The following is a 23,710-nucleotide window of genomic DNA, read 5'->3' on the forward strand; positions in this document are numbered from 1 at the left end:
ATGGCTTTTGCCAGGTATTTCAGAACAAGCTTCAAAGCTTATCCTCCAGGCATGGTCCTCTGGTACACACAAACGATATGCCTCTGCATGGAAGCGTTGGGTTACTTGGTGTTCGGAACGGGATTCCGATCCCATTAAAGCAGATGTCAATCTAGTAGTCAACTTTCTGGCCTCTTTGGCAGCTGCAGGCCTCGCGTACAGATCTATTAACAATTATCGATCTGCCATATCGGCGGGCCATGTTCCAGTGTCAGGTAAACCTATAGGAGAACACTTTGTGGTTTGTAAACTGATGAGAGGTATCCGGCTTACTAATCCTCCCCTCCCGCGTTACTCCTCTTTTGGGATGTTAACGCGGTCCTGTCTTTTATTTCTTCTTGGCCTGACAATGAATTCTTATCTCGTAAACAATTGTCGGCCAAACTTACTTTACTTCTATGTCTTGTTTCATGTAAAAGAGTATCTGACATTAAAGCTCTGGATCTATCGGGAAGGAGTTTTACTCCTTCTGGAGTTTCCTTTTCGATTTCCCGTCGTACTAAGACAGGTACTTCTTCGATCTCCTATCCCTCTTTTCCTCATAATACTAAACTTTGTTTAGTTCAGTGCCTTAAGGCTTATGAAGCGTCTACAGAGGGATTCCGGAGAGACCCCGGGGGTCAACTTTTGATTGCTCTTTATAAACCTTTTAATCCCGTTTCCTCTGCTACTCTAGCGAGATGGATTAGGTGGATTTTGTCTGAAGCGGGCATTGACGTCTCCGTTTTTGGAGCCCATTCGGTCCGTGGAGCTATGGCTTCGAAGGCTTTTTCTCTTGGAACCAGACTAGAAGACATTATGAGAGCGGCAGACTGGTCCGCTGAGTCTACTTTTAAGACTTTCTATTATAAACCCATTGTGGATATCGCGTCAATTGTGGTTAGTCAGCTTTGAACTAGCATAATACGAAGCCTCCGGTCCTGACATAGAATCAAAAAATTTCTAGCTTTCGCGTCAAGAATTTTCAATTCTATTAAGGACACGGAGGCGAGGATTATCCCACCCGGATTACAGAGATTAACATATTTAAGAGTTAAGTATTTTTTTATGTTTTACTTTCACTGTGATTTGATTGTATGCCCTCCCTTTGTATAAGAGTTTATGATCTTTTTTCCGTGGTCTATGACTAGTTTTGTTTGTGTCCTCTAGGTTTTGAACAGAAACAATGAGGATCTGGACATTCGTGGGAGTCTCGGCCTGTTTTCCGTTGGATTCCTGGTCCCTTTTTTCTACGTGGTTCTTGGATTTCATTTGGATCCGGTTATTGACTGTTTTGTTGAATTTTGTTCAGCATCCGCAAAGAAAGAGGAAGTGCTTTATCCTCGGTAGTTTATATACAGTACTGATCTCTATGGTTATGACGTCTTCCCTTGAATGTTGGGATATGTTTTGTTTTAATTACTCTCTTGTGATTGGCTGCTGGAAAAATAAAGCATTGAGAGAGAAGCATAATCCTCGCCTCCGTGTCCTTAATAGAATTGAAAATTCTTGACGCGAAAGCTAGAAAATTTTTGATTCAAAGACTGTCTCTGGGTTAGTGGGGCCTAAGGCTCGGTGTAAACACTTCCAGACCCTGGTTGCACTCCCCGAGAAGGATCAGCTCATACAGTTTCCCTCTGTAAGGGTCTGGGGGGCAGAAGCAGAGTTTCGGGTGGTCTACACCCACAGATAGCTTTACCTTGGCGGCAGCTCTGAGGGGCGCGCACACAGCGGTGCCCACAGGACATCACCCTGTTACATTGTAAACCCTCGGAGGAGAGAGGCGGGGCCGGCGCTGGCCGGCAGTTCTAGCGCTGCGAAGTAGCTCTAGCGCTGTCCCGGGGGCAGCAGCCGGCTGTCACTCACGACACACTCCCCCTTACCTTGTTGCCCTCCACCAGCCCCAGGGTGGGATGCTGCAGAAGGAAGCTCCGGATCTCTTCGGGGAGCTCGTTCATTCTCTGGCGGAAGCACCGGAGGAACCAGCGACCACCACTGACACTTAATCTCCCTACATGTGGGGCCACAGGGGAAACCGGGCCTGACCCGGAAGTGGAACTCTTGCCTTGACACTTCATTGACACAGAGAACGGACGAGCAAGCCACATAAACACAACAAAGAGGCCTTCCGCAGCAAGTGGTTGAAATAGAAAGAGGACAGATCTTCGAGGAAGGAAGTCTCGGCGGAGGCGGTGTGAGCGGCACCTTGGGACCCAGATATACCGTTCCAAGATGGCTCCTTGCCTGGGCTGTCATTATCCTGCTCTCTGTGGCCGAATTGCCCCGTGACCCGGAAGTGAGGACTAGGCTGGCAGCCGGGCTCGTGCAAGCAGGAAACAGAGGTGAAGATGAAACAGACTAAGTACATTAGTTAGGAACAACCATAAACGGGGTGGGGGCAGGGCCGGCGTAGGTGTGAAAAGGGGGGTGATGCTCGTGACCAGTAGTGATCCCAAGTGCACTCAGACGACATGAATAGCACCCAGTTAAAACAGCAAGTCAAGCGCCTAGAACAGTGCTTTAAATGGAAAAATAGAAGTGCAGGTACTCTGTGATAGAGTACCTGCTTGTTTCTGAGAAGTGCCGATACTCTCCAATTAAAAGTATTACGTTTTTCTTGAGATATGCCGGTACTCTCCCTCTCAAAATAAAAAAGTGCCGGTACTCAGTACCGGAGAGTACCGGCCCATTTAAAGCACTGTGGTCTTCAAACCTTTAAATGCCACGCCCCCAGTGGGAAAAAAAGTAATCGTACCACCCTCAGAATTTTTCACAATTATTCTCTTAAATTGGCAATGTTTAACTATGTCTAGACTTATTTAAGCATTGCAGTTAAGTTTGGTTACAGTTTTAAAAATGCAGGTAAATACACGATTGCCAAACATATTAGGCAGGCCTTAAATAACGTGTTAATGTATCCATAGTGTGATCATTAGAAATGGTGGATGCGGCTTTTGAGGACTATTTGGAGTTTCTTCCATTTTGACACATACTCCCAGCTGAAATATAAGTGACCAAAGATATTAGTGATGGCCAATTACAAAGCGGCTTACTGCTGCTCATTTTTTCCGCTTAAAACAAAGCACTGTTATTAGCATAATGCTTCTTTTGGTCAGAGCTTGGTGCCCCCTTGCGATCATTTGAGGGCCCCCAGTTTGAAGACCCCTGCCCAATAAGCAGGTTATGTTTGCAAGAGACCGCAGTAGGGAAGGTAACAGGGGAAGTATTGACATCAAAATCGGAATGGCGACCGCAATAGTGCACTACCAAACTGTGGTAGATAGGGTCTTTAAAGGACTAGAATTTTGAAAGGCATATTCCAAGCTAATGAACGAATGTGCAGAATTACTCATTGAAACGAAACATGTATATACGGGTCTTTTTCCAATTTAGATGCATTGGTCAAAAGTAATACTTTAGGAGAGCCACAAAAAAAATATGCTTAGATAGAAAAATAAGGGTGAGACCCTCGGTTTGAAGGTCTCTTGAAGACTTTGGGTGGTCTATTAGGCAACAATAACATTGAGATGCCAAACCCTTTACAAGAGCCACACCAACAGTACATAAGTTGAACTGTTAAAGTGAGGTGGTCAACATAAAATCCATCAACTAATTTCAAGGGTAAATCTCCACTTAGATTGGTGAATAGCAAAAAATAAGATAGTTACACTTAGGTGTAAGAGTAAATACACACACAATTAAATATACTGTTGTATATTTACCTTTTGTGAATTGCCCTAAAATAATTAACACAATTATCAGCCATTTGGTATGTGTGTGAGTAAAGAGTGTGATATTTTAATATAGAGGGATTTAACACTAGGTTTGTAGTATTATTGGTTTAATCCATCATAAAGATGTCAGCAACTGAGTAAAAATAATAACAAAAGGATAGGAGGTAAAGGCATTTCAAAAGTCAAGAGCGATACATACAGTGTTTAATTTGAGCCTGTGGCTGATGGTAGTTTGAGAACTGGCAATAATATTTCCTCATCAGATATTTTCCGAGAGCAAGAAAGGGAAAAACACACAAAGGTGAAAGAGGGAGGAAGAGAGATGGATAAAAGTCACAAAGGGTGAAAGCAGGAATCTTTAAGAGTGTGATAAAGGAGCAGAGAATGTCTGGTAGTAGATTAAAGAGGCATGAGGAGGATTTGAATTAGCAAAGCCTTGGCATTTGACACCCCAACATTTAATGGTGGCGGCTCGTGGTATCTGACCAGAACAAGTTAGGCACTGGATATATATTTTCCATATGTAGCAACTGATGTGTTCAGCTCGATATATCAGGTGGGGAAGCAAGAATAGACTTAGCATCAACAGTAAGTCTGGGAGCAAAGGTGTGAGGAATAACGTGAAAGTTGTTTATGAGGTTTTAAAGTTTTGATGAATGTAATGGGCTAGAGAAATGAGAAGTCAATATAATGAGGTAGCCTATCAAAGGGTGACACAATGAAGATGAGAGAGGACAGGAAAGCAACTGATGAGTAAATTGTTTCTCAAACAGCGCATTCTTTAGATGCGTTCTAAATTTGGGAATGGATGTTGCATTCCTCATGTGTCTGAGAAGAATGGTCTTAATTGTGGGTGCTGTGTGCATGGTGGTGCTAGGAGAATGAATACAATTTTCTATAGATATGCTATTGGAGGGACTGTGCTTATCCAACTATGTGGCGTGGAGCCATGTTGTGCACACATACTATTTTTAGAGTTGTGTCTAATAGGAACTGTTGGTGTAGGATGAGGCATGAATATAACTTGTTATAGGTGTTCTAGAGGCAACCACTTAGTAGTACGACTCGGAGCCTTTTGTGAGCATTTTGGAGTCGGGTTGTGTATAATGTGTATCGTTGGTGTATTGCTGAGTATGAATATATCGTGGTGTGGATGTGCTGGTGAGCTAGCTGTTGCTTAACTAACTTCATGGGTTCGAGCAATGTTGTGTATATGATGGTGCCACAAGCTGTGTCTAATGTGAACTGCTGGCTTAGGGAAATTAATGAATATAACATGGAATGGATTCTTATTAGGATGGCAAACGTGTAGCCCACCAGGAGACCCTAAGCAGTTTGTGGTGTCCTTTTAGGAGGCCAGGGATGAGCAGATCGTTGTGGTCCCCACTCTTATACATATGCGGCTCTCTGAGATTTAGTTCTATACATTCACAAGAAGGACCTCAAAGTGAACAATATGAAGCATTGTGTATGAGAAGGACTCTAGCTCAGTTGCACTAAAGACTTTAAGGTAATCTCGAGATGGAAGCTTGCAACAGCAGCTTCTGTCAGGCGAGAGAAGCCATGAAGTGGAGATCCTGCAATTTTCCATGGTGCCAGATGGGAGCTGAGTGTGGCATGTGCTGCCTGTACTAATTATTGTATTGTCGAGGTAGCAATATTTTAATTTCCTTGGAGAGGTGACACCAACAGTCAAAGGCAAGCTCGTTTCTACCAATATAGGAAAGACATTCATTTCGTAGAAGAAATAGTGACACTTCTTCATTGTAGAAAGAATGAGTAGAACACTCCCATAGAAAACCTCTGTTTTCAAGTGCATTCACCCAGGAAACATCCACAGTCATCTTCTTGGGATCAGTCAATTGGAGTCAGTTGACAGCATCCCAGGGAGCCCCAGCGACAGCATCAGTTCCAGAAGTAACAATAACTGGTCCATCACAATCCGCACTTTTGAAGGTGCTTCAGGTGCATCAAAGAAGAGATGTTGTTTACCAGGGTTTTCCCTTTGCGTCACTGCTGTCCTTGATGTTTTTTTAGTTCTGTGTGGGAAGGATTTTTAGGTATTTAAAGCATTGATTGCTCCGGGTTCGACCTGAGAACCCCAGAACTGAGTGTTTTGAAGCTTTTCCTACAAGTGCTAGAGCTTTGAGACGCTATTACTCTTGCAGGTTTTTTAAAAAAATATAGGCCTTTTGATTGCTTTTGCTGAATTTTGCCCCAATTGAGGTCTAATTTTACTTGAGATTAATTTGCACGCGCTTTTTGTACTGATCGTCCAGTCTCGTAAGAGAAGCCTTGGCACTCAGCTCACAGTACTGAGGAAAAACAGTACTTAAGGGAGACTGAAGGGGAGCCTTCTGTAGTCCAGCTGTTTTACTTCCGAATCTGATGCTGATGTATGACTCCTACGCCCCCTAATACCTCCATGTGTAGTTTGTTTCTAAGAAGCTGCCTGACTCGCGGCCTCAGACCACAATGATAATCATGACAATAGAGGATTCTTGGGCGCACGAGGCGGGTCACACACACAGTGATAGTCTTGACAGTTTTATGCAGTGGCTGTTAAAGAAAAAGCCCTTTCCCTATCCCCTTTGTAGTGTGAACTGTCAGTTAGCTCGCAGCTGATTCTCTGAAAGCAAGGCTACGGTCCTGTGTGTTTTTATTGTCTTTAGTTTGAGACTAAAACATGATAATCTCTTTTATGGGGAAGGGTGATATATCAATAGCACACCTCTCCACAACAATTACAGGATGACTTTAATTATATATTTAAGGTAATGCTATTATATTTATGTAGCACAATCCTACAGGGGAAGCTACAGAATGCTGTATCAACAAGAAACCAATAGAACAGATGCAGATTCGAGATGGTTCAGATAACCGAGGAATTTGAGGATGGGAGTTTTGTTGTTAGATTGATGGTGTCAGTTAGGTGCTAATTAAAGAAGGGGGTCTTCTCGCTTTCCAAGGTTGGTACATTAGAGTATGGGTAAGCTGGTGTCCTCCTCTAGGTCTGAGTTTATATGATGTTAGCTTTATCCGTACTTTGGGAAGCCTTAGTGTACTTGTATGTAAAATGTTCTTGCCTTATACGCTGATCAGTTTCTCTTCGTTGTTTCTTACAGCTTCATTCGCCATGTCTGCGTTAAAGCTGCTCTTGGTGAATGGGGGAGTGAAGAGATTCTTACTGCAGAATGTCAGACACATGGTAAGTTGCAAGTGCTTTAGTCGTATGTGCCTGGTCATAATACCTATCTTTACAGAATTAGCTGCATGTAGACAGATTAAATACACTTTTGTTTTTTCTTCTCTAGTGAGACAGTTCTCAAGGATGTTTTCTGTCTTCCCTCGCCCATCTGAAACACTGTTAGCTTATTTTAATCCAGGGTCCACTTTTATTGTTCTAGAAGGCCTATGGATGTGAGGTCGTCTTTAATACACTCCACCTGTGGATCTTTTCAAATAAGTAACATGTTTGATTTTGGCGGGAGAGCTAGACGATGTTTCCTGTTCTGTTAGTTTTAAATCAGTTCTCAGATTGCACCTGTTCAGGAATATGTTCCCTGCACAAAGTATTTTTAAGAGGGGCCTTAATGCAGAATGTTTAATTCCCTGTAGGTGGCGCTACAGGTGAAAAGACAGGAAGCAAATCCTGATTTAAAAAAAATAATGTGAAGAAACCTGTGCTCATGTGAAGTCAGCCTGCATGGGTTATATGAACATGAATAAGTCGAAGATAAGGTGGATGAAGAACAGTGTAGGGTGTTTTGTGGAAGTGGTCATGCCAAATCAAAACAACACACAGATCAACGCCACCACTCTCGAAGGTGGGCTTTTGGGGTATTCACTAAGCTGTTGCATGGCCCTTCCCTGCCTATACAGACACAGAAGAGTGTTCCTGCAAACAGGAGAATGTTTTTTTTCCTGGATGGTAAAGGAACTACCCTCATGTTTTACAGGTATTTTGGGGAAGGCTTTTTTCATAGAGACATTTTTTTTTCTTGTTGCAAAAATAGTGCACAGGAAAAAAGGGCAAAATGTAGTGTAATCCGAACTTTAAAGATTTGAATAGCTCCCAGGTGGCCATCCGATCAACATTCGGGCAGGATCAGGAAGTGTTCTCCGAGATACACTAATCATTTATCTGCAGCGCAGACACCTGAGTCCTTTGTGATTCAAGGCTCAGAGTTGACAATGCCCGCAGGAGAAGTGTACATGCTTCAGCTGGGTTTGGGGGCATATTTTGGGGTGGGTAATCCAGAGTGGAATTATTTATTTTAATTTACTCACAGAAGCATAAGATCTACTTGAATGTGTCTGTATTTTTTAAATATTTTTTAAATATATTTCTTTATTGGCAGTTGGGAGCATATTAGAAGGTACAATGCAGTAACGTTATGAAAAAAATAATTCTCAGGGTATCGGGAGTGTACATATAGTTGCATCATAATCCTGTCCAGAAGTAGCGGAAAGCAGTGAATAATGAAGAAAATATTATCAGTCACAAAGACAATCAACAATATCTGCCACATACCAATCTGGGAACATCATACACATCCCCAACAAAGGGTTTGTGAATACAACTTCGTACAACGGATACAGACATAGTTAATGAAGAGATAAATAAACATTAGGTAGAACCCCCTCCCCTCCACAGCCCTCCCTCCGTAGCTTTCACTCAGTATTGTAGCAAACACCAAGAAGTTGTTGCCAGTGCTGTTCACAGTTCAGTCACTAGAAGTTATTTTGGACGTTGATTTAGCACTCCTTGTCAGGAGCAGACGCCCATTCTTGTCAGAGCCATTCTACTACCCTCGCCCCCCCCCCCTTCTATGGGCTGCAGTAATGCTTGTGTCATGGCGCCCCAGCCTCACAGTGCATCATTTACCTTCACATATCTGCATGTTTTTCTCATGTCCGCCTCTTCTGCCCCGGCCCACTCAAATAACTTTTTTTTTCCCGGTCTGGGCAGTCGGGGGATGAGGACTCAACCAGGAGATCAGTGTGCACCGTTTTGCCTACTCAGTGTCTTTTTTGGTTTGTTGAGAATCAGTCCCAGCACACACAGGGCAATCCGTCGGGCCACGTCCCAGCCGGTAGGGGGCATTACCTCCATCCAGGAAGGTATAGTAGGTGCTCGTTGCCACAACACGTGTAGGAAACCAGCTAACGCTGCTCCAGTTGGTTAGATGGAATGCAATCTCTTAGGGGATAGTTACACCGTATGGACGATATTATACTGAATCTGTTTGAATCGGGCACAAGTGGACACCCTGCGAACCCTAGTGTAAACCTCAGGCCAGGCTTTGGGAGTGAGAGGCTCATTGCTAACTCGTTACCATGCCCCTTCTGTGCGTATCAGTAGCTGGTATACTTCATCTGCGCCTCCAAATAAGGATTTCTCCCACTTGGGGCGCCATCTAGCCAGTGTACAGCATGTTGCAGATGTGCTGCTAAGTAGTATAGCTCCAGATCTGGAACTTCTGTCCCTCCTCTGTCCCACTCTCACTTAAGAGTATTGACACCTACTTTACATCTTCCACCAGCCCAGAGCAATCCCACCAATAGGGAGTCAAATTCCTGAAATACTTCCTGCGGGATCTCATACATAGCGCCCTGGAGGACATATTAGAACTGGGGTAAAATCACCATTTTTATTAACGCATTTACTCATCAAGGACAATTTAAAGGTGTTCCAGAATGTGATTGAGGGGCGCAGATTGCGGAGCACTCTGCCTAGGTTTAGGTCACATGACCGCTGCATCCCGTACACTATTTGCATGCCAAAATATTTAACTTTGTCCACTTTCCAGGGCAGACCTGTCTCAGGGAGCCGGTCTGTCAAAGGTCCTTCTGCTGCCCCAGGGGGAGCAGGGCAGGTTCAGCACTGTTCACCCGCATCTCCGAGTATTCCCAGAATCCTTGCATAAGGTTAAGTAGTAGTGGGCCTGAGAGATCTGGCTGTCTGGGGTAAATCATGGCATCGTCTGCATACAGTGACACTTTATGCTCCCAATTGCCAGTCTGTATACCCCATCCATGTAGGGCTTGCTAAGGTCTGCAGGCCAGCGGCTCCATAGGAGTGGCGAAAACCAGAGGGGACAAGGGGCATCCCTGTCGGGTACCTCTTTATAAGTCAGTTGTTGCAGAGACGAGTTGCCCCATTCTCACCTGCGCTCTTGGGGCCTTATATACCAGTTGGACCCAAGTAATGTAGGTGCGCCCCAGGCCCAGCCAGTCCAGCACCTGCCATACATACTCCCAGCGTGAAGCCTGTTCAGTATCGAGAAAGGCGAGTGCATAAGGGTCATGCTCCAGTACTGGTGCGTGTAGCACATGAGCAAGGCGACGTAGGTTGTGTAATGTGTTTCTCTGTGGGATAAATCCTGACTGAATGTGTCTGTACATAGTCATGTAAATGCACACCTGCAGAGAAGTGCGCTCTTATTTGGGCGAGAGGGAGATGCTGTCTATGCGCACCGCTCTGGAACAGCGACCCATTGCGGGAGGTGAGCGGGTGCACGGATTCTCGAAATGGGCGCTAATTGGCATAGAACACCTGGGGGACATCTGGAGAGGTAATACCTTCATATCCTTGGAGGGATTGCAAAGGGAATATGACATGAAAGGGATTGAATACTACAGGTACTTCCAGTTGGGCCACGTGCTGTGGAGGCACATCTTGGAGGGGGAACAGCTACAGGAGGTGAAACTGCTTGATAGGGTTCTTACAGAGCCACTCTTAGAAAAGGCAACTTCGACAATCTACAGGAAACTGATTAATAATTCACCTCATCCCATGGGGGGGTGGCGGTGGCGTGGGAAGAGGACGTAGGTACTTTTGATGACGAAGATTGGGCAGATGCCCTGAAAAGTGCCCGGGAAATAGCAATATGAGCCCGATTCCATCTCATACAACTTAGGGCCTGATTCTAACTTTGGAGGACGGTGTTAAACCGTCCCAAAAGTGGCGGATATACCACCTACCGTATTACGAGTCCATTATATCCTATGGAACTCGTAATACGGTAGGTGGTATATCCGCCACTTTTGGGACGGTTTAACACCGTCCTCCAAAGTTAGAATCAGGCCCTTAGTCTCCTACATAGGTCCTACCTCTCCTGAGTACCGAGGGTGAGGTGTGCCGCCTCGGAACTATGTGTGCAGGAATGCGGGATGGTGGGAACATTCCACCATATCCTCTGGGATTGCCTCCGGATCCAGATTTTTTAGGGCGAGGTGGTGAGTGAAATCTCTTGGGTTCAGAGGATATCAGTCCCTAAAGTGGCTCCTCCTGTCAGTAATGGGGGACTCCTCGTGGACAAGTTATCAGCACATATGGCTGTGGCTTGCAGACGGTTTGGCCAAATGGAATGTGGCTTGGGAGGGCTCCCCAGCATCTGAGTGTGGAGGAGTGGGCCTCCGATATGGACGGGTGTCGAAGAGCAGAGAGGGTAGTCTATCAAAGTAAAGGCTGCCCCAAGAAATGGGAGAAGGTGTGGGTCCCGTAGAGGGTCATTCATGGTTCCAGAGGGGAGGGGGCAAGCTGAGGGCTGAAAGGGTACTGGGTGGGGGTGGAGGTAGGGCTGGGCTGGACTGTTAAGACAAGAGAAAAACAGATACTGCAATTGCTTGTCCTTTCTGCTAATTCTGAGTGGGTTTTGTACCCTGATCCACATGTTTGTATGATGATGTTAATATTTTCTCCGAATCATCCATTGTATGTCACGCATTGTTTATTAAAAAGAGTTTTAAAAAAAGTGTGCTCGCGCCTTTTCACATCTCCTACCACACACTGAGAGCACACCCTTTCCTCACATCCAGAACTGCAATAACCAAATAAAACTGTTCCAAGCCTATGTCCTTCTGGTTGTTTTTACACATTTAAAGTGGTTTTATGATGGCATGAACGCTAGCTAAAGGGCACATGTATGAGAATCTAGGGCATTGAGCTGTGCTAATGTTGTCATCCATGCATATGTACTAAATGGTCTGTTCTTGTAGGTACCAAACAGCTGTTTCAGCACAGCGGTTCCTGGATCTCCTACAACAGGGCTTGGCCTGGCAGGTCATAACCAAAGGATGCTGCAAAGAAGTGAGTACTTCAAATGCACAACTTAAAACCCTTCGGCTGCTTGGGGAATCCAGAATCGGTATTCCACCATGACAGCATCTGGGGGAGCGCCCCATAAGAATGGGCCAAGTCTGCTTCTGTTAAGGGAGCGTCCGAGGCTGATCAGAGGGAGGCAATGGGATCAGGGCAGACTCTAGCTGTGGTTACCCAGAGTTTACGTGTGAATGCCACCCTTGTCCAAAAGTGACCGCTGCTAATCCTGGTAGATAACCACAGTTAAAGTGCTAGTTTATAGTAATTCAAACCCTTTTTAAATACGTTTGCCAAATGCAGCAGACGTCTTAAAACCAACTGTGTCTTTGTAGACTCGGTAATAAATGTTAAAATTGGCAGATTGCTTCACTGCCTGTTGAATGGGAACAGACTTCTATTCGCACAGCGTGTTATTCGCAGCTCAATTTAGGGTAATGTAAACCTTTCAGAAAGCTGCCAAATGCCCCCGGCCTTAAAGTGCCTCCTTAACCTTACTCTGGCTTTAAAACAGAGAGTTCTCTGAATTCTGGGATCTGTACTGGTCTTTCCACTATTGAGAGCATAAGCTTGAAATTCCCAGCATGTATGATGTTAGTAAAACTCTTAGAGTGGGTCTCAATGTTATCCGTGACTTGGATTCACTTACGTCATGTGCATTACTCCTTGTAATGCTTGGCCATGTTCTGCATTAGTACCATAACACATTGTGCATGTAAGAAGCGCCCTGCCCAGCCAGTGGGGGCATTGCCACAGCTACTTATAATGCCACAGACCCCCTCAGTGTTTGACTTGAGCCTTGCTTCCCTTCCATCAGTAACTCATTCCTTGGGTGGTTTGCAGCTTTTCTTCTGAACATTCCTCCTCTCCCCAGGTTCTTCTCATAGGTATGTTTCATCACATATATTAGTTATCTACAAACTCTATTTTCTCACACAATAACACCACCACAGACCCAAGTTTAATCTCTCCCTATCTGGGGGTAGCCACCCCCACCCCTACTCTTACTGCATTAGCAATACCAAAGAAATGAGGGACACATCAGTGCCTCAGGCTGTCGGTTCACTAAGTTATCCAGACAGCTCGTGGATTGGGGCTGCTGTGCGCACATCACTTTGCTTAACCTGAAATTACAATTTCTAGAAAGAGGACCAAATGAGATAATTGCTACAGCTCTCAATCTGGGCAACAAACTCCCCCTCTATCTAAGCATTGATTTGCAAAATCCACTATCCGTGCACCCTGCGAAAGCCAGTGAGCATTGCGGCGTACAAGGAAACTCTTCGACTCACACCTCAGTAACGCAAGCATATACAAAATATCAACTATTCTGTATTATTCACCATTTTCTTGTTAATAGCTATCGAATACTTATCCCGCTTGTGGCACCGTTAGGCCACAATGTAAATTACATTACGTAATGTCCTTTAAGGTCCCCTAGGGCATTGAACTGTGTGATCTCATTCTACAGATGGTATATCGGTGAGTCTTGCTGTTAAAGCTCTCATTTGAAAACCATTTCTCCAGATTAGATGTTGGGTCTCCGTGTTTCACGTGCAGTGAGACGCACATTCTCATTTATTGACACCTCAATGTTTCTGATGTATCTGTTGCCCAGGACATATTTCCAGTCTGAATGTGGCGAAATCTTGTGTTCTAAAGTGAGCAGAAATATTCTTATTTGCCCTTGTAATGCCCTTGAAGTGTTGGCTTTGGGGCTCAGTAATTAAGAGATCTGCCATCCATCAGTTTTTAGGGTGTGCTATGTTTACAAACCTCTGATCATGGACTGCTTTGATAGGTAATAAGTGAAAACCTGCCTATGCAGCTCCAGCAGGGGCAGAGATTATTATGTAACCTTCACAAGGGGATCCACATTAGCAGACTGCGGATTCCCTCACCTTGAGAGTTTTTAAATGAGATTTTGTCAAATAAACTATCTTGGTGCACTCTGTTCTCCTTTTCAGATCTTCCCTGGAAGGGGATCAGGGGCCGCAGCTCCTCCGTTGCTGGCGCTCAGAAAGCTGCAGAGTCCCAAGAGGATACTTTGCTCAAGTGGTTTCTTCTGCTCATCCCGGCCACCACCTTCGGCCTCGGCACGTGGCAGGTACGTGTTAAAGGAGTCTCACTTTCATAAACCGTGACCAGCTTCTTCAGTGCCCTCTAAGTTGCCCCAGCCCATTGCATGATGCTTCTGTGTAACATAAACCAACTCAGACTGCTTCTGACTGAAGCAGGTGGTTTGTAGGTTTTTCAGAAAAATGGTTGAGCATTAGTTTCTTGCTAGAGGAGAGGTGGTGTGGGTGCAGATGTACACAGTAAACTGAATAAAGTCAAACTCTCCTTGAATTGCAGCTTGTTGTGTGGTTGCCTTCCTGGGGGGTGGGGGGACGCGGTATGGGGCGCTCAGTGACTTTCATGGTGTGCTCTTCTACTTGGTTTCTAAAGCATTCCTGGGGCATTTCGGAACATTAATTTGGGACTGAGATAAAGGTTTCTGAGTTTACTCTGTTTGATGCCTTTTTTGGGGTCATCGGGTAGCCAAAGGTTATTATCCATTCTCCATATTTCGGACTGTTGGTCAGCATGGATGCTGAGACGGGAACACATGCCCTACATGAGTACATGAGTGTGCTCCACTACCCTGAGAGACCCAACTGCATGTTAAACTGGCACCCTGACTTTGTATTGGGTGAACTAACACATTCATCTAACGTGCACACTGTGTCCTAGACCGCTCCTTGGTTAGACAAAGGTCTAGAACAGGCTCCGAGACCCGGTGGGACAGGTGTGCTCTCTTTTGTCGACATGAGACGAAAGCCCGTATCCTGGGCCATTGACATGAGGATGTGGTGGCAGCATACCTATTCTTTCAAATTATACTCTTGAGGTTACCTTTTGTTGTGTCAGCGAGGACTGCACCAGACCCTTTGAGTAAAAGTTCTTCTTCAATATGGCACTCAGAACCTTGTGCTGAGATTCTTTGTCTGTGTCGCTGTTCATGGTGGATGTGTGGCTCCCAAATGACGGTGAGGCTCTGTGTGCCATGTGAGTATGCTTGCTGGTACCAATGGGATCCATTTTAGATGGGGCCTGGTTCAGCATGGGACAGGATGGCTCATGAGGACAGCCTCCCCACACAATGGACGTGTATTACCTGCATTCCTCTGGCTGTAGGGTGATAACGCCGACAATAAAGTCCTGTGCCAAGTAGCAGTCCTGTGCCAGCTCCCCCCGCTGCCTGTTGCCTCTGCCTGCCTACTAGTTGGTCTTTTGCTGCTCCTTTTCGGTTGTGCCACTCTTTTTTTGCTTGTACCCCTGTGCCCCTGGCCCCCCAAACCCATCTGCCCTCCTGCTGTTTCCCCCCTTTTCCCTGCGCCACCCTCCTCCCACTGTGCCCCTCCCACCCCAAGACTTATTTAATAGCAGTCAAAGTGCGACCCCACTGAGCCGGTCCTATGCCAGCTCCCCCCACTGCCTCGTGCCTCTGCCTACCTACGCTGCTGAGCAGGTGCAGGGTGCTGGTTGGCCTTTGCTGCTCCTTTTTGGTTGTGCCACTCTTTTTTGCCTGTGCTCCCTGTCTCCCTGCCCCTGGTGCCCTCCTGCTTTTTCCTCACACCACCCTCCTCCTATCCAAGTACCTACTTAATGGCAGTCACAGTGTGGTGGGCGCACACATCGGGGCGCTACTCGCACTCCAAAGGTAAGCCCGTCTGCGCGTGGACCGCGCCCATCACCAGGAACCCTGGCTCCCCCACTATCCACCAATACTATGCCGCCAAACTCTGGACCCTGGCCCCCAGGGACAACAACTGCTGCATCTCCTCCCCCCAGATCACAGTTGGACCCTTCACCTGCCTTCCATGCCACTTCACCTGCAACACTGAAACCCACACCGCTCCCGCACTGGCACCCTCCAAGCCTGAAAAAACAACTTCAATACCTGCTGTTCAACACAAGATCCCTCTGCAAACGTGCCACAGAAATATGGGAGACCGAATCCACTCTCAGACTAGACCTGATGTTCTTCACTGAGACCTGGCTCACACCCACCTCTACCCCCGACATCACCTGCCCCACCCCGCAAGGATACAAACTGAACTCCAAAGACACCCACAACAAGCCTGGGGGAAGGATTGCCATCTTGCATAAGATCAACCTCTTGTGCATCACCTTCGAAGAAGAGGCATCCCACCTCATCGAACATTAAAAACTTCCTAATTCAAATTGACACCAGTACAACCATCGGGAAACTCGCATACAGACCCCCAGGGCCCTGTTCCGCCTTCTGCAAGACCATCGCTGACCTCATCGCCCCCCCAGCCATCGACACGACAGACTAAATATTCGTATGAGATCTGAATTGCCATGTAGATGACCCCAGCGACCACAACTCCACCAATCTCCTGGGTAACCTAAGCAACATCTAACTCAAACAACTAGTCATCAGCCCCACACATACACCGCAGGTCACACCCTGGACCCCATCTCCACAGCCTGTGAAGAAATCAAGTTCTCCCACACAATGGAGCTCACATGGACCACCCCCGGTACATTTCGCCATAACCAGCAGACCAGAGCCGTCCACCACATCCCAACTCCCCCCCTCTCCACAGATGGGGGGGAAAGTCACAAAAACCCAATGTACCACTACCTTCCAGGGCAGCAAAGTCATCCTCTCCGGCATCCTTGTACAAGACACCAGCAATCTATCCGAATGGATCCTCAACAGCACCAACAAAATTGCCCCTGCAAGGAGCTCTGCCCCAGAAGATCCAGCAAGCCCGCAAAGTGTTTCACCCCCAAACTACGCACACTTAAGAGAGAATGCAAAAGGCTAGAAAGATGGTGGCGTAGTAGTAGGGATCTCGCAGACCGCACCACCTTCAAAGATGCGCTAAACAAATATTATCTCTGCCTCAGAGAAGCAAAAAAGGTCACCCTACTCAGCCACATTGAAGAGAGCACCAACTGCCCAAAGGAACTTTTCAAGATCGTCAAAGAGTTCTCCTGCTCAGCAGCCACTGAAAACACAATCCAGCCCACCCAGACCCTTCGCAACTCACTAGCCGACTGTTAGGGTTTGTGCACAGCAAAGAGCATGTCCCCTCTCACTGCACTAGTGGGTTCTGTAATAGCTCCCTTTTAAACTTACTATTCAAACCCTTTCTTGTTATCTCACCTTCCCCCCCCCCCCTTAGGCTTCTGTGTATGTTGTTTAATGTGCTGTTTTGTTTACACATTGGGCCTTGCTTTTACCAAGGCTTCTTTAAAACACTCCTCCTTAGGCCATGTGTTAATTCAACTCATTTGCATAATAACTGAAACTCTGCACACCTTTCAAGAACATGTGCAGCATGTGAGGACCACACCCAGCCCTTCAAACCACACCCAGCTCTTCGAACCACACCCAGCCCTGTCTATAAAAGGCAGCCCCCGAGCCTCACCCAGTGCTTGTGCTCGTCTACCTCCCGCTTACCTGAGAACAGATCCCTCGGCGCTGGCACTCCTGCTCTCTACAGACTTTCATTGGCTTCAATGCGCGCAGCTGCTGGCTCTTCCTTCTTCTGGTTTCCGGTTCCTCCTTGCCTCAGCCTCTCTCCTACAAACAACCTGCAAAAGAGAAAGAAGACAAGGTTAGACTGATCAGTATCTCTTGCCAGCAACAAGTAAGTGCAAAACTTTTTATTACCTGAAGGAACTTTGACAACAATTTCTGGATTCGTGTGTGGACGGTTTGAAGCAAGATACCTTCCACGAACATTGTGATTCAGGCTCTTTGTTGCAAGAATACCTTGCGGAGCTTTGTGAAACAAACATTGTTTTTTTTTTTATGGAACTTTTAAGAATCGAACAGTGGAAACCATTAACAGCAAGGCAAACAGTAAATCAAGGACTTGCACAAATTACATGCTGTATTTTGATGTAAAAGTACAGTATTTGTTTTCCAAAAGATTCTGGAGATATGGGAAAAGTGAGTCTGCTATTGGGAATTTAGGCTTTAGTTATATTAAGATGAATGTTTGATATTGGTAATTCTGATAACGGTATTTGTTTAATGTTTTAGAAGCTTTACAGTAATAGAAAGCACATCCCAGAGCAGTAACACATTCCAAACCTGGAAACTCGAGACCAGGATCCAAGAGGCACCAGTTTCTACGGAAGTCAGAAAGGGCCGCAGATTTGTGCAGCACTTCAACAGTGGAAACGCAAGAACGGTGTTGTCTCTCTTTTTTTATTTTATCCACTTCCCCCCTACCCTTGAGCTTCTGTTCTTAGTGCACTGTGTTAAAAACTAGTGTGCTGGAACAAGCAGTTTCAGGGTGGGGTCGGATTGTCTTCAACCTCCATCAGAACTGAACAAGAACTCAGGTGAGCTGGGCTTTGACAGAAGCACAAGCCTTAAAAAAATTCAGTTCTGGTGGACGATGAATACCGGGGAAGAAATAGAGGGCATTGACGTCACGGATATGGCGCAGGCCCTAAATGAGGACTTGGCTCATAATGAATCAGTGTCTGGCATATTACAACATATGCAAGAGGAAATAGAGAGATTAAAGATGGAGAATACCTCTTTAAAACAGGATTTAAGCAGGTATAAATTTAGGGGATCTCAGTGGAACACAGCTTTTACGCCTTTGTTTAAAACCACCTCAGAGACAGGGGCGCCATCAAAACATACAACTTTGCCTCCCCCAGTTGAGGTTACTGTTAATGTTCCTAATGCTGTGCCCTTAGCAGCACCTGAACGTTTTCATGGAGATAGTAACAAATTCCATGTTTTTATCCATCAATGTCAATTACACTTCGTTTGTAAGCCACAACAGTTCCCTACTGATGCTACGAAAGTGGCATTCGTCTTGTCTTATTTGGGTGGCACAGCAGCCAATTGGTCAATTCCTTTCGTGGATAGAGATGATCCCATCCTCCATAATTGGAATCAATTTAAACGTACCATGACCAGCCTTTTTGCAAAACACACTTTCATGCAGGCAAGTGATAATGAGCTTTTAAATCTTAAACAAGGTAACAAGGATTTATTGACCTATCTCACTAGTTTTAATCGTTTACTCACCGAGACACAGTGGCCAGAAGGAAAGCGTGTCTCCCTTTTTTATAAAGGTTTGAGAGACGAGTTAAAAGACGCGCTGGCTCATATCGTTGATTTGCCAGAAGACTATTCGGACTTTGTAGATTTAGTTGTGAAATTAGAACATAGACTAGGAGAAAGAAAGGGAGATAAATACAAACTGGAATCACGGTTAACTTTTATTAAACACGAGAAGAAAGACACAGATAATAAACTCCCTGAACCTGAGCCTATGCAAATAGGGACACTCAGAGGTCCACTCACATCAGAGGAAAAAGAAAGAAGGAGAAAACTTCAATTATGTTTATATTGTGGCAGGGCAGGTCACTTTGCCAGAGAATGTCCAGTAAAGCCTAAAACTCCACAAAAGGGTGCTGTTTCCTCCACCTCCTCAACTGAATCGGGAAACGATTAAGCTCGACAAGGGGAGAGGTTACTTGTTCGAGAAAACATCTTAATCAAACCTCTAATGCTGCAGCCTTCATGGTACCGCACATTCCTAGACATTTCATAATTCAGGTCGTTTTAATTGTTACTACCCAAGTGAGGCATTCTCTCCCTGTCCTACTGGACTCAGGCGCGACAGGAAATTTTGTGGATAATAAGTTAGCTGAAAACTTAGGACTTCCTATGTGCCTAAAGCCTTGTCCAGAAGCAGTATGTGCAGTGGATGGGTCAGAATTGACCTCTGGATTAATCACAAAACAAACAAGTCCACTTGTTATGGTCTGTCAGAACGGGCACACAGAGGTGATTAGCTTTGATCTGATAGATACTCCTAATTTTGGTTTGATTCTCGGGGTACCCTGGTTAACAACTCATAACCCAAAAATTGACTGGGTGAATAGAACTGTTACTTTGGATTCCTCTTTCTGTAGAACCAATTGCTATCAAGAAGCAGGTACAGAACAGAGCACAGTATTACACTGTGCTAGTGTTACACAAGATGAACCAAGTCTCCCTCCTGAATATTCTGACTTTAAAGACGTCTTTGATCCAGTAAAGGCTAGTGTGCTGCCCCCACATCGGTCTTATGACTGCCGTATAGATCTTATCCCAGGGGCCCCTTTACCTAATAACAGAGTATATGCTTTGACTGACGAAGAAACCAAATACTTAAGAACCTACCTAGATGACCTACTACAGTCTGGGTTCATCCGTCATTCCACATCTCCGGTATCATCTCCACTCTTTTTTATCCCGAAGCCGGATAAATCCCTGCGCGCGTGTATCGATTATAGAGGACTAAATAAGGCTACAATAAAGAATAAATATCCTCTTCCTCTAATACCTGTGTTGTTGGATCAATTAAGACATTCTACTGTATACACTAAACTAGATCTGCGGGGAGCTTACCACCTGGTCCGAGTAAAAGAGGGGGATGAGTGGAAGACAGCTTTCAAGACAAAGTTTGGTTTATTTGAGTACACAGTAATGCCCTTTGGGTTATGTAATGCCCCTGCGGCCTTTCAGTTCTTTATAAATGAGGTCCTACACGAATTCCTGGACGTTTGTGTCATAGTATACATAGACGACATCCTCATTTACTCTAAGAACTCAGAAGAACATACCCAACATGTTCGTGCAGTATTATCAAAGTTAAAAGAAAATCATCTTTTTGCTAAGTTAGAAAAGTGTACTTTTAATGTCAGCAAGGTGGACTTTTTAGGATACTGCCTGTCACCTCAAGGAATAACTATGGATGTAAAGAAAATCAGTGCTATTGCTGATTGGCCAGAACCATCCTCTGTAAAAGATATTCAGAAATTTCTGGGTTTCGCCAATTTTTATAGGAGGTTTATTGCACATTTTGCAGACATTGCGGCCCCAATAACTACCTTGTTGCGGAAAGGGCAACGATTTCTTTGGACTGATGAGGCGGCACACGCCTTTCAACTCCTAAAACAAAAGTTCACTTCAGCCCCAATTCTGAAACATCCTGATCCTGACTTGCCCTTTTTTGTTGAAGCGGATGCTTCACAAGTAGCTTTAGGAGGAGTTCTCTCTCAACGAGATATAGTAGATGGCCAGTTACATCCTATAGCCTTCTATTCCAAAAAGTTATTACCAGCTGAACAAAATTACACTGTGGCTGAAAGGGAACTACTAGCTATCAAAGTAGCCTTTTCAGAATGGAGGCATCATTTAATGGGAGCCAAGTACCCAGTTACAATCTTTTCTGACCATAAGAACCTACAGTTTTTTGGATCACTTAAAGCACTAACACCACGTCAGATGCGCTGGTTAAATTTTTTTAGCACATTTGACTTTGTTATAACCTATAGACCAGGTGCACAACAAATTCAATCTGATGTGTTATCTAGATACGGACATACCTCAGACATGAAACAAGATAAAATAGGAGAACCCATTATTCCTCCCCAAAAGTTTTTGGCACCAGTACAACAGAAGGATTTCATCACAGATCTATATAATGCACACATGCAAATAGCACCTCAGGATTGGTTAAAGGATTCCCATAACACAATACAACGAGGTTTATTGTATCACGACAACATGCTGTTAGTGCCCACCTCTGAATTACAAACACAGGTGATAATTTGGCATCACGCCTCACCATTGGCAGGTCATCCTGGTTGGGTAAAAACCCTGGAAAATGTGCAAAAACACTTTTGGTGGGACACTATAAGAAAGGACATTAAGCAATTTGTCACTACCTGTCCAATTTGTGCAAGACATAAATCTTCTCATAAGGCCCCTGACGGCTTGTTAATACCAATGCCAACACCCAAGCAACCTTGGCACACTGTGAGCGTAGACTTTATTGTAGGCTTACCACCTGTAAAATCCTTCACAACAGTGTTGGTTATAGTGGATTTTTTATCTAAAATGGCACATTTTGTACCATTACGGAAATTACCCACGGCGGCAGAATTTGCCGATATTTTTATAAGGGAAATTGTGCGTTTACATGGTTTGCCAAGCAAAGTGGTGTCAGATCGAGGGAACCAGTTCAACTCTAGATTTTGGAAAAAATTATGTGAAAAACTGAAAATAGATGTGGCATTATCCACTGCTTTCCACCCAGAGACAGATGGACAGACTGAACGACTGAACCAAACCTTACTTCAAACGCTACGTTGTTTATTGGCTGATTATTCTAGTGAATGGTTGGAAGCTCTCCCTGTAGCGGAGTTTGTTTATAATAATACTGAGCATTCAGCTCTACTTTGCTCACCATTCTATTTCTTGCAGGGGTATCATCCAAGAGCTATACCCATTTTGTTAGAAGAGTCCCTGTTGCCTACAGTAACGGATAGACTAACGAGGTTAGGTGACATACAAGACAAAGCCAGGAAACATTTATTAAAGTACAAGGAAAGCATGAAAAGACAAGCAGACAAACACAGATCTGAGGCCCCAATGTATAAAATTGGTGACAAGGTATGGCTCTCCACAAAGAACCTAAACATAGAGGGATCCCGAAAGCTGCAACCACGTTTCATTGGACCCTTTAGTATAACTGCCATAGTAAACCCGGTAACAGTAAAATTAGATTTACCAAAAGAATATCCAGTACATACTACATTCCATGTGTCCTTGCTTAAGCCGTACAACCCAAAAACCCGACCTGAACCACCACCTCCACCCATACCAATTAAGGGAAATCTAGAATATGAAGTGAAAAGCATAAAAGACTCAAAAAGAATTAGTGGACGTCTGTTTTATTTAGTAGAATGGAAAGGATATGATGAATCTGAGAATTCATGGGAACCAGCATCATATGTACATGCCCCACAGCTGATTAGACGGTTTTATTTAAAAAACCCAGGAAAACCCCGTCCTGTAGGAGGGCCTTTGAGGGGGGCAACTGTTAGGGTTTGTGCACAGCAAAGAGCATGTCCCCTCTCACTGCACTAGTGGGTTCTGTAATAGCTCCCTTTTAAACTTACTATTCAAACCCTTTCTTGTTATCTCACCTTCCCCCCCCCCCTTAGGCTTCTGTGTATGTTGTTTAATGTGCTGTTTTGTTTACACATTGGGCCTTGCTTTTACCAAGGCTTCTTTAAAACACTCCTCCTTAGGCCATGTGTTAATTCAACTCATTTGCATAATAACTGAAACTCTGCACACCTTTCAAGAACATGTGCAGCATGTGAGGACCACACCCAGCCCTTCAAACCACACCCAGCTCTTCGAACCACACCCAGCCCTGTCTATAAAAGGCAGCCCCCGAGCCTCACCCAGTGCTTGTGCTCGTCTACCTCCCGCTTACCTGAGAACAGATCCCTCGGCGCTGGCACTCCTGCTCTCTACAGACTTTCATTGGCTTCAATGCGCGCAGCTGCTGGCTCTTCCTTCTTCTGGTTTCCGGTTCCTCCTTGCCTCAGCCTCTCTCCTACAAACAACCTGCAAAAGAGAAAGAAGACAAGGTTAGACTGATCAGTATCTCTTGCCAGCAACAAGTAAGTGCAAAACTTTTTATTACCTGAAGGAACTTTGACAACAATTTCTGGATTCGTGTGTGGACGGTTTGAAGCAAGATACCTTCCACGAACATTGTGATTCAGGCTCTTTGTTGCAAGAATACCTTGCGGAGCTTTGTGAAACAAACATTGTTTTTTTTTTTATGGAACTTTTAAGAATCGAACAGTGGAAACCATTAACAGCAAGGCAAACAGTAAATCAAGGACTTGCACAAATTACATGCTGTATTTTGATGTAAAAGTACAGTATTTGTTTTCCAAAAGATTCTGGAGATATGGGAAAAGTGAGTCTGCTATTGGGAATTTAGGCTTTAGT

The 23,710-nt window shown here is 44.9% G+C and overlaps 2 protein-coding genes across 2 annotated transcripts in view; one reads left to right on the top strand and one right to left on the bottom strand.

Annotated features, from left to right (window-relative positions):
* Window positions 1-2,095, bottom strand: part of SURF2 (surfeit 2) — a 32,113-nt gene extending 30,018 nt beyond the window's left edge. Inside the window, exon 1 of the mRNA XM_069241802.1 lies at window positions 1,902-2,095. Within this exon, the coding sequence (XP_069097903.1) occupies window positions 1,902-1,976 (75 nt within the window). The 5' untranslated portion in view covers window positions 1,977-2,095. The remainder of the gene's footprint in view (window positions 1-1,901) is intronic.
* Window positions 2,096-2,138: 43 nt separating this feature from the next.
* Window positions 2,139-23,710, top strand: part of SURF1 (SURF1 cytochrome c oxidase assembly factor) — a 39,274-nt gene continuing 17,702 nt past the window's right edge. Inside the window, exons 1-4 of the mRNA XM_069241803.1 lie at window positions 2,139-2,360; window positions 6,878-6,960; window positions 11,757-11,847; window positions 13,824-13,963. Of these exons, the coding sequence (XP_069097904.1) occupies window positions 6,889-6,960; window positions 11,757-11,847; window positions 13,824-13,963 (303 nt within the window). The 5' untranslated portion in view covers window positions 2,139-2,360; window positions 6,878-6,888. The remainder of the gene's footprint in view (window positions 2,361-6,877; window positions 6,961-11,756; window positions 11,848-13,823; window positions 13,964-23,710) is intronic.

Source organism: Pleurodeles waltl, chromosome 6 (genome assembly GCF_031143425.1).
Source record: "Pleurodeles waltl isolate 20211129_DDA chromosome 6, aPleWal1.hap1.20221129, whole genome shotgun sequence".
Classification (NCBI taxonomy): Eukaryota; Metazoa; Chordata; class Amphibia; order Caudata; family Salamandridae; genus Pleurodeles; species Pleurodeles waltl.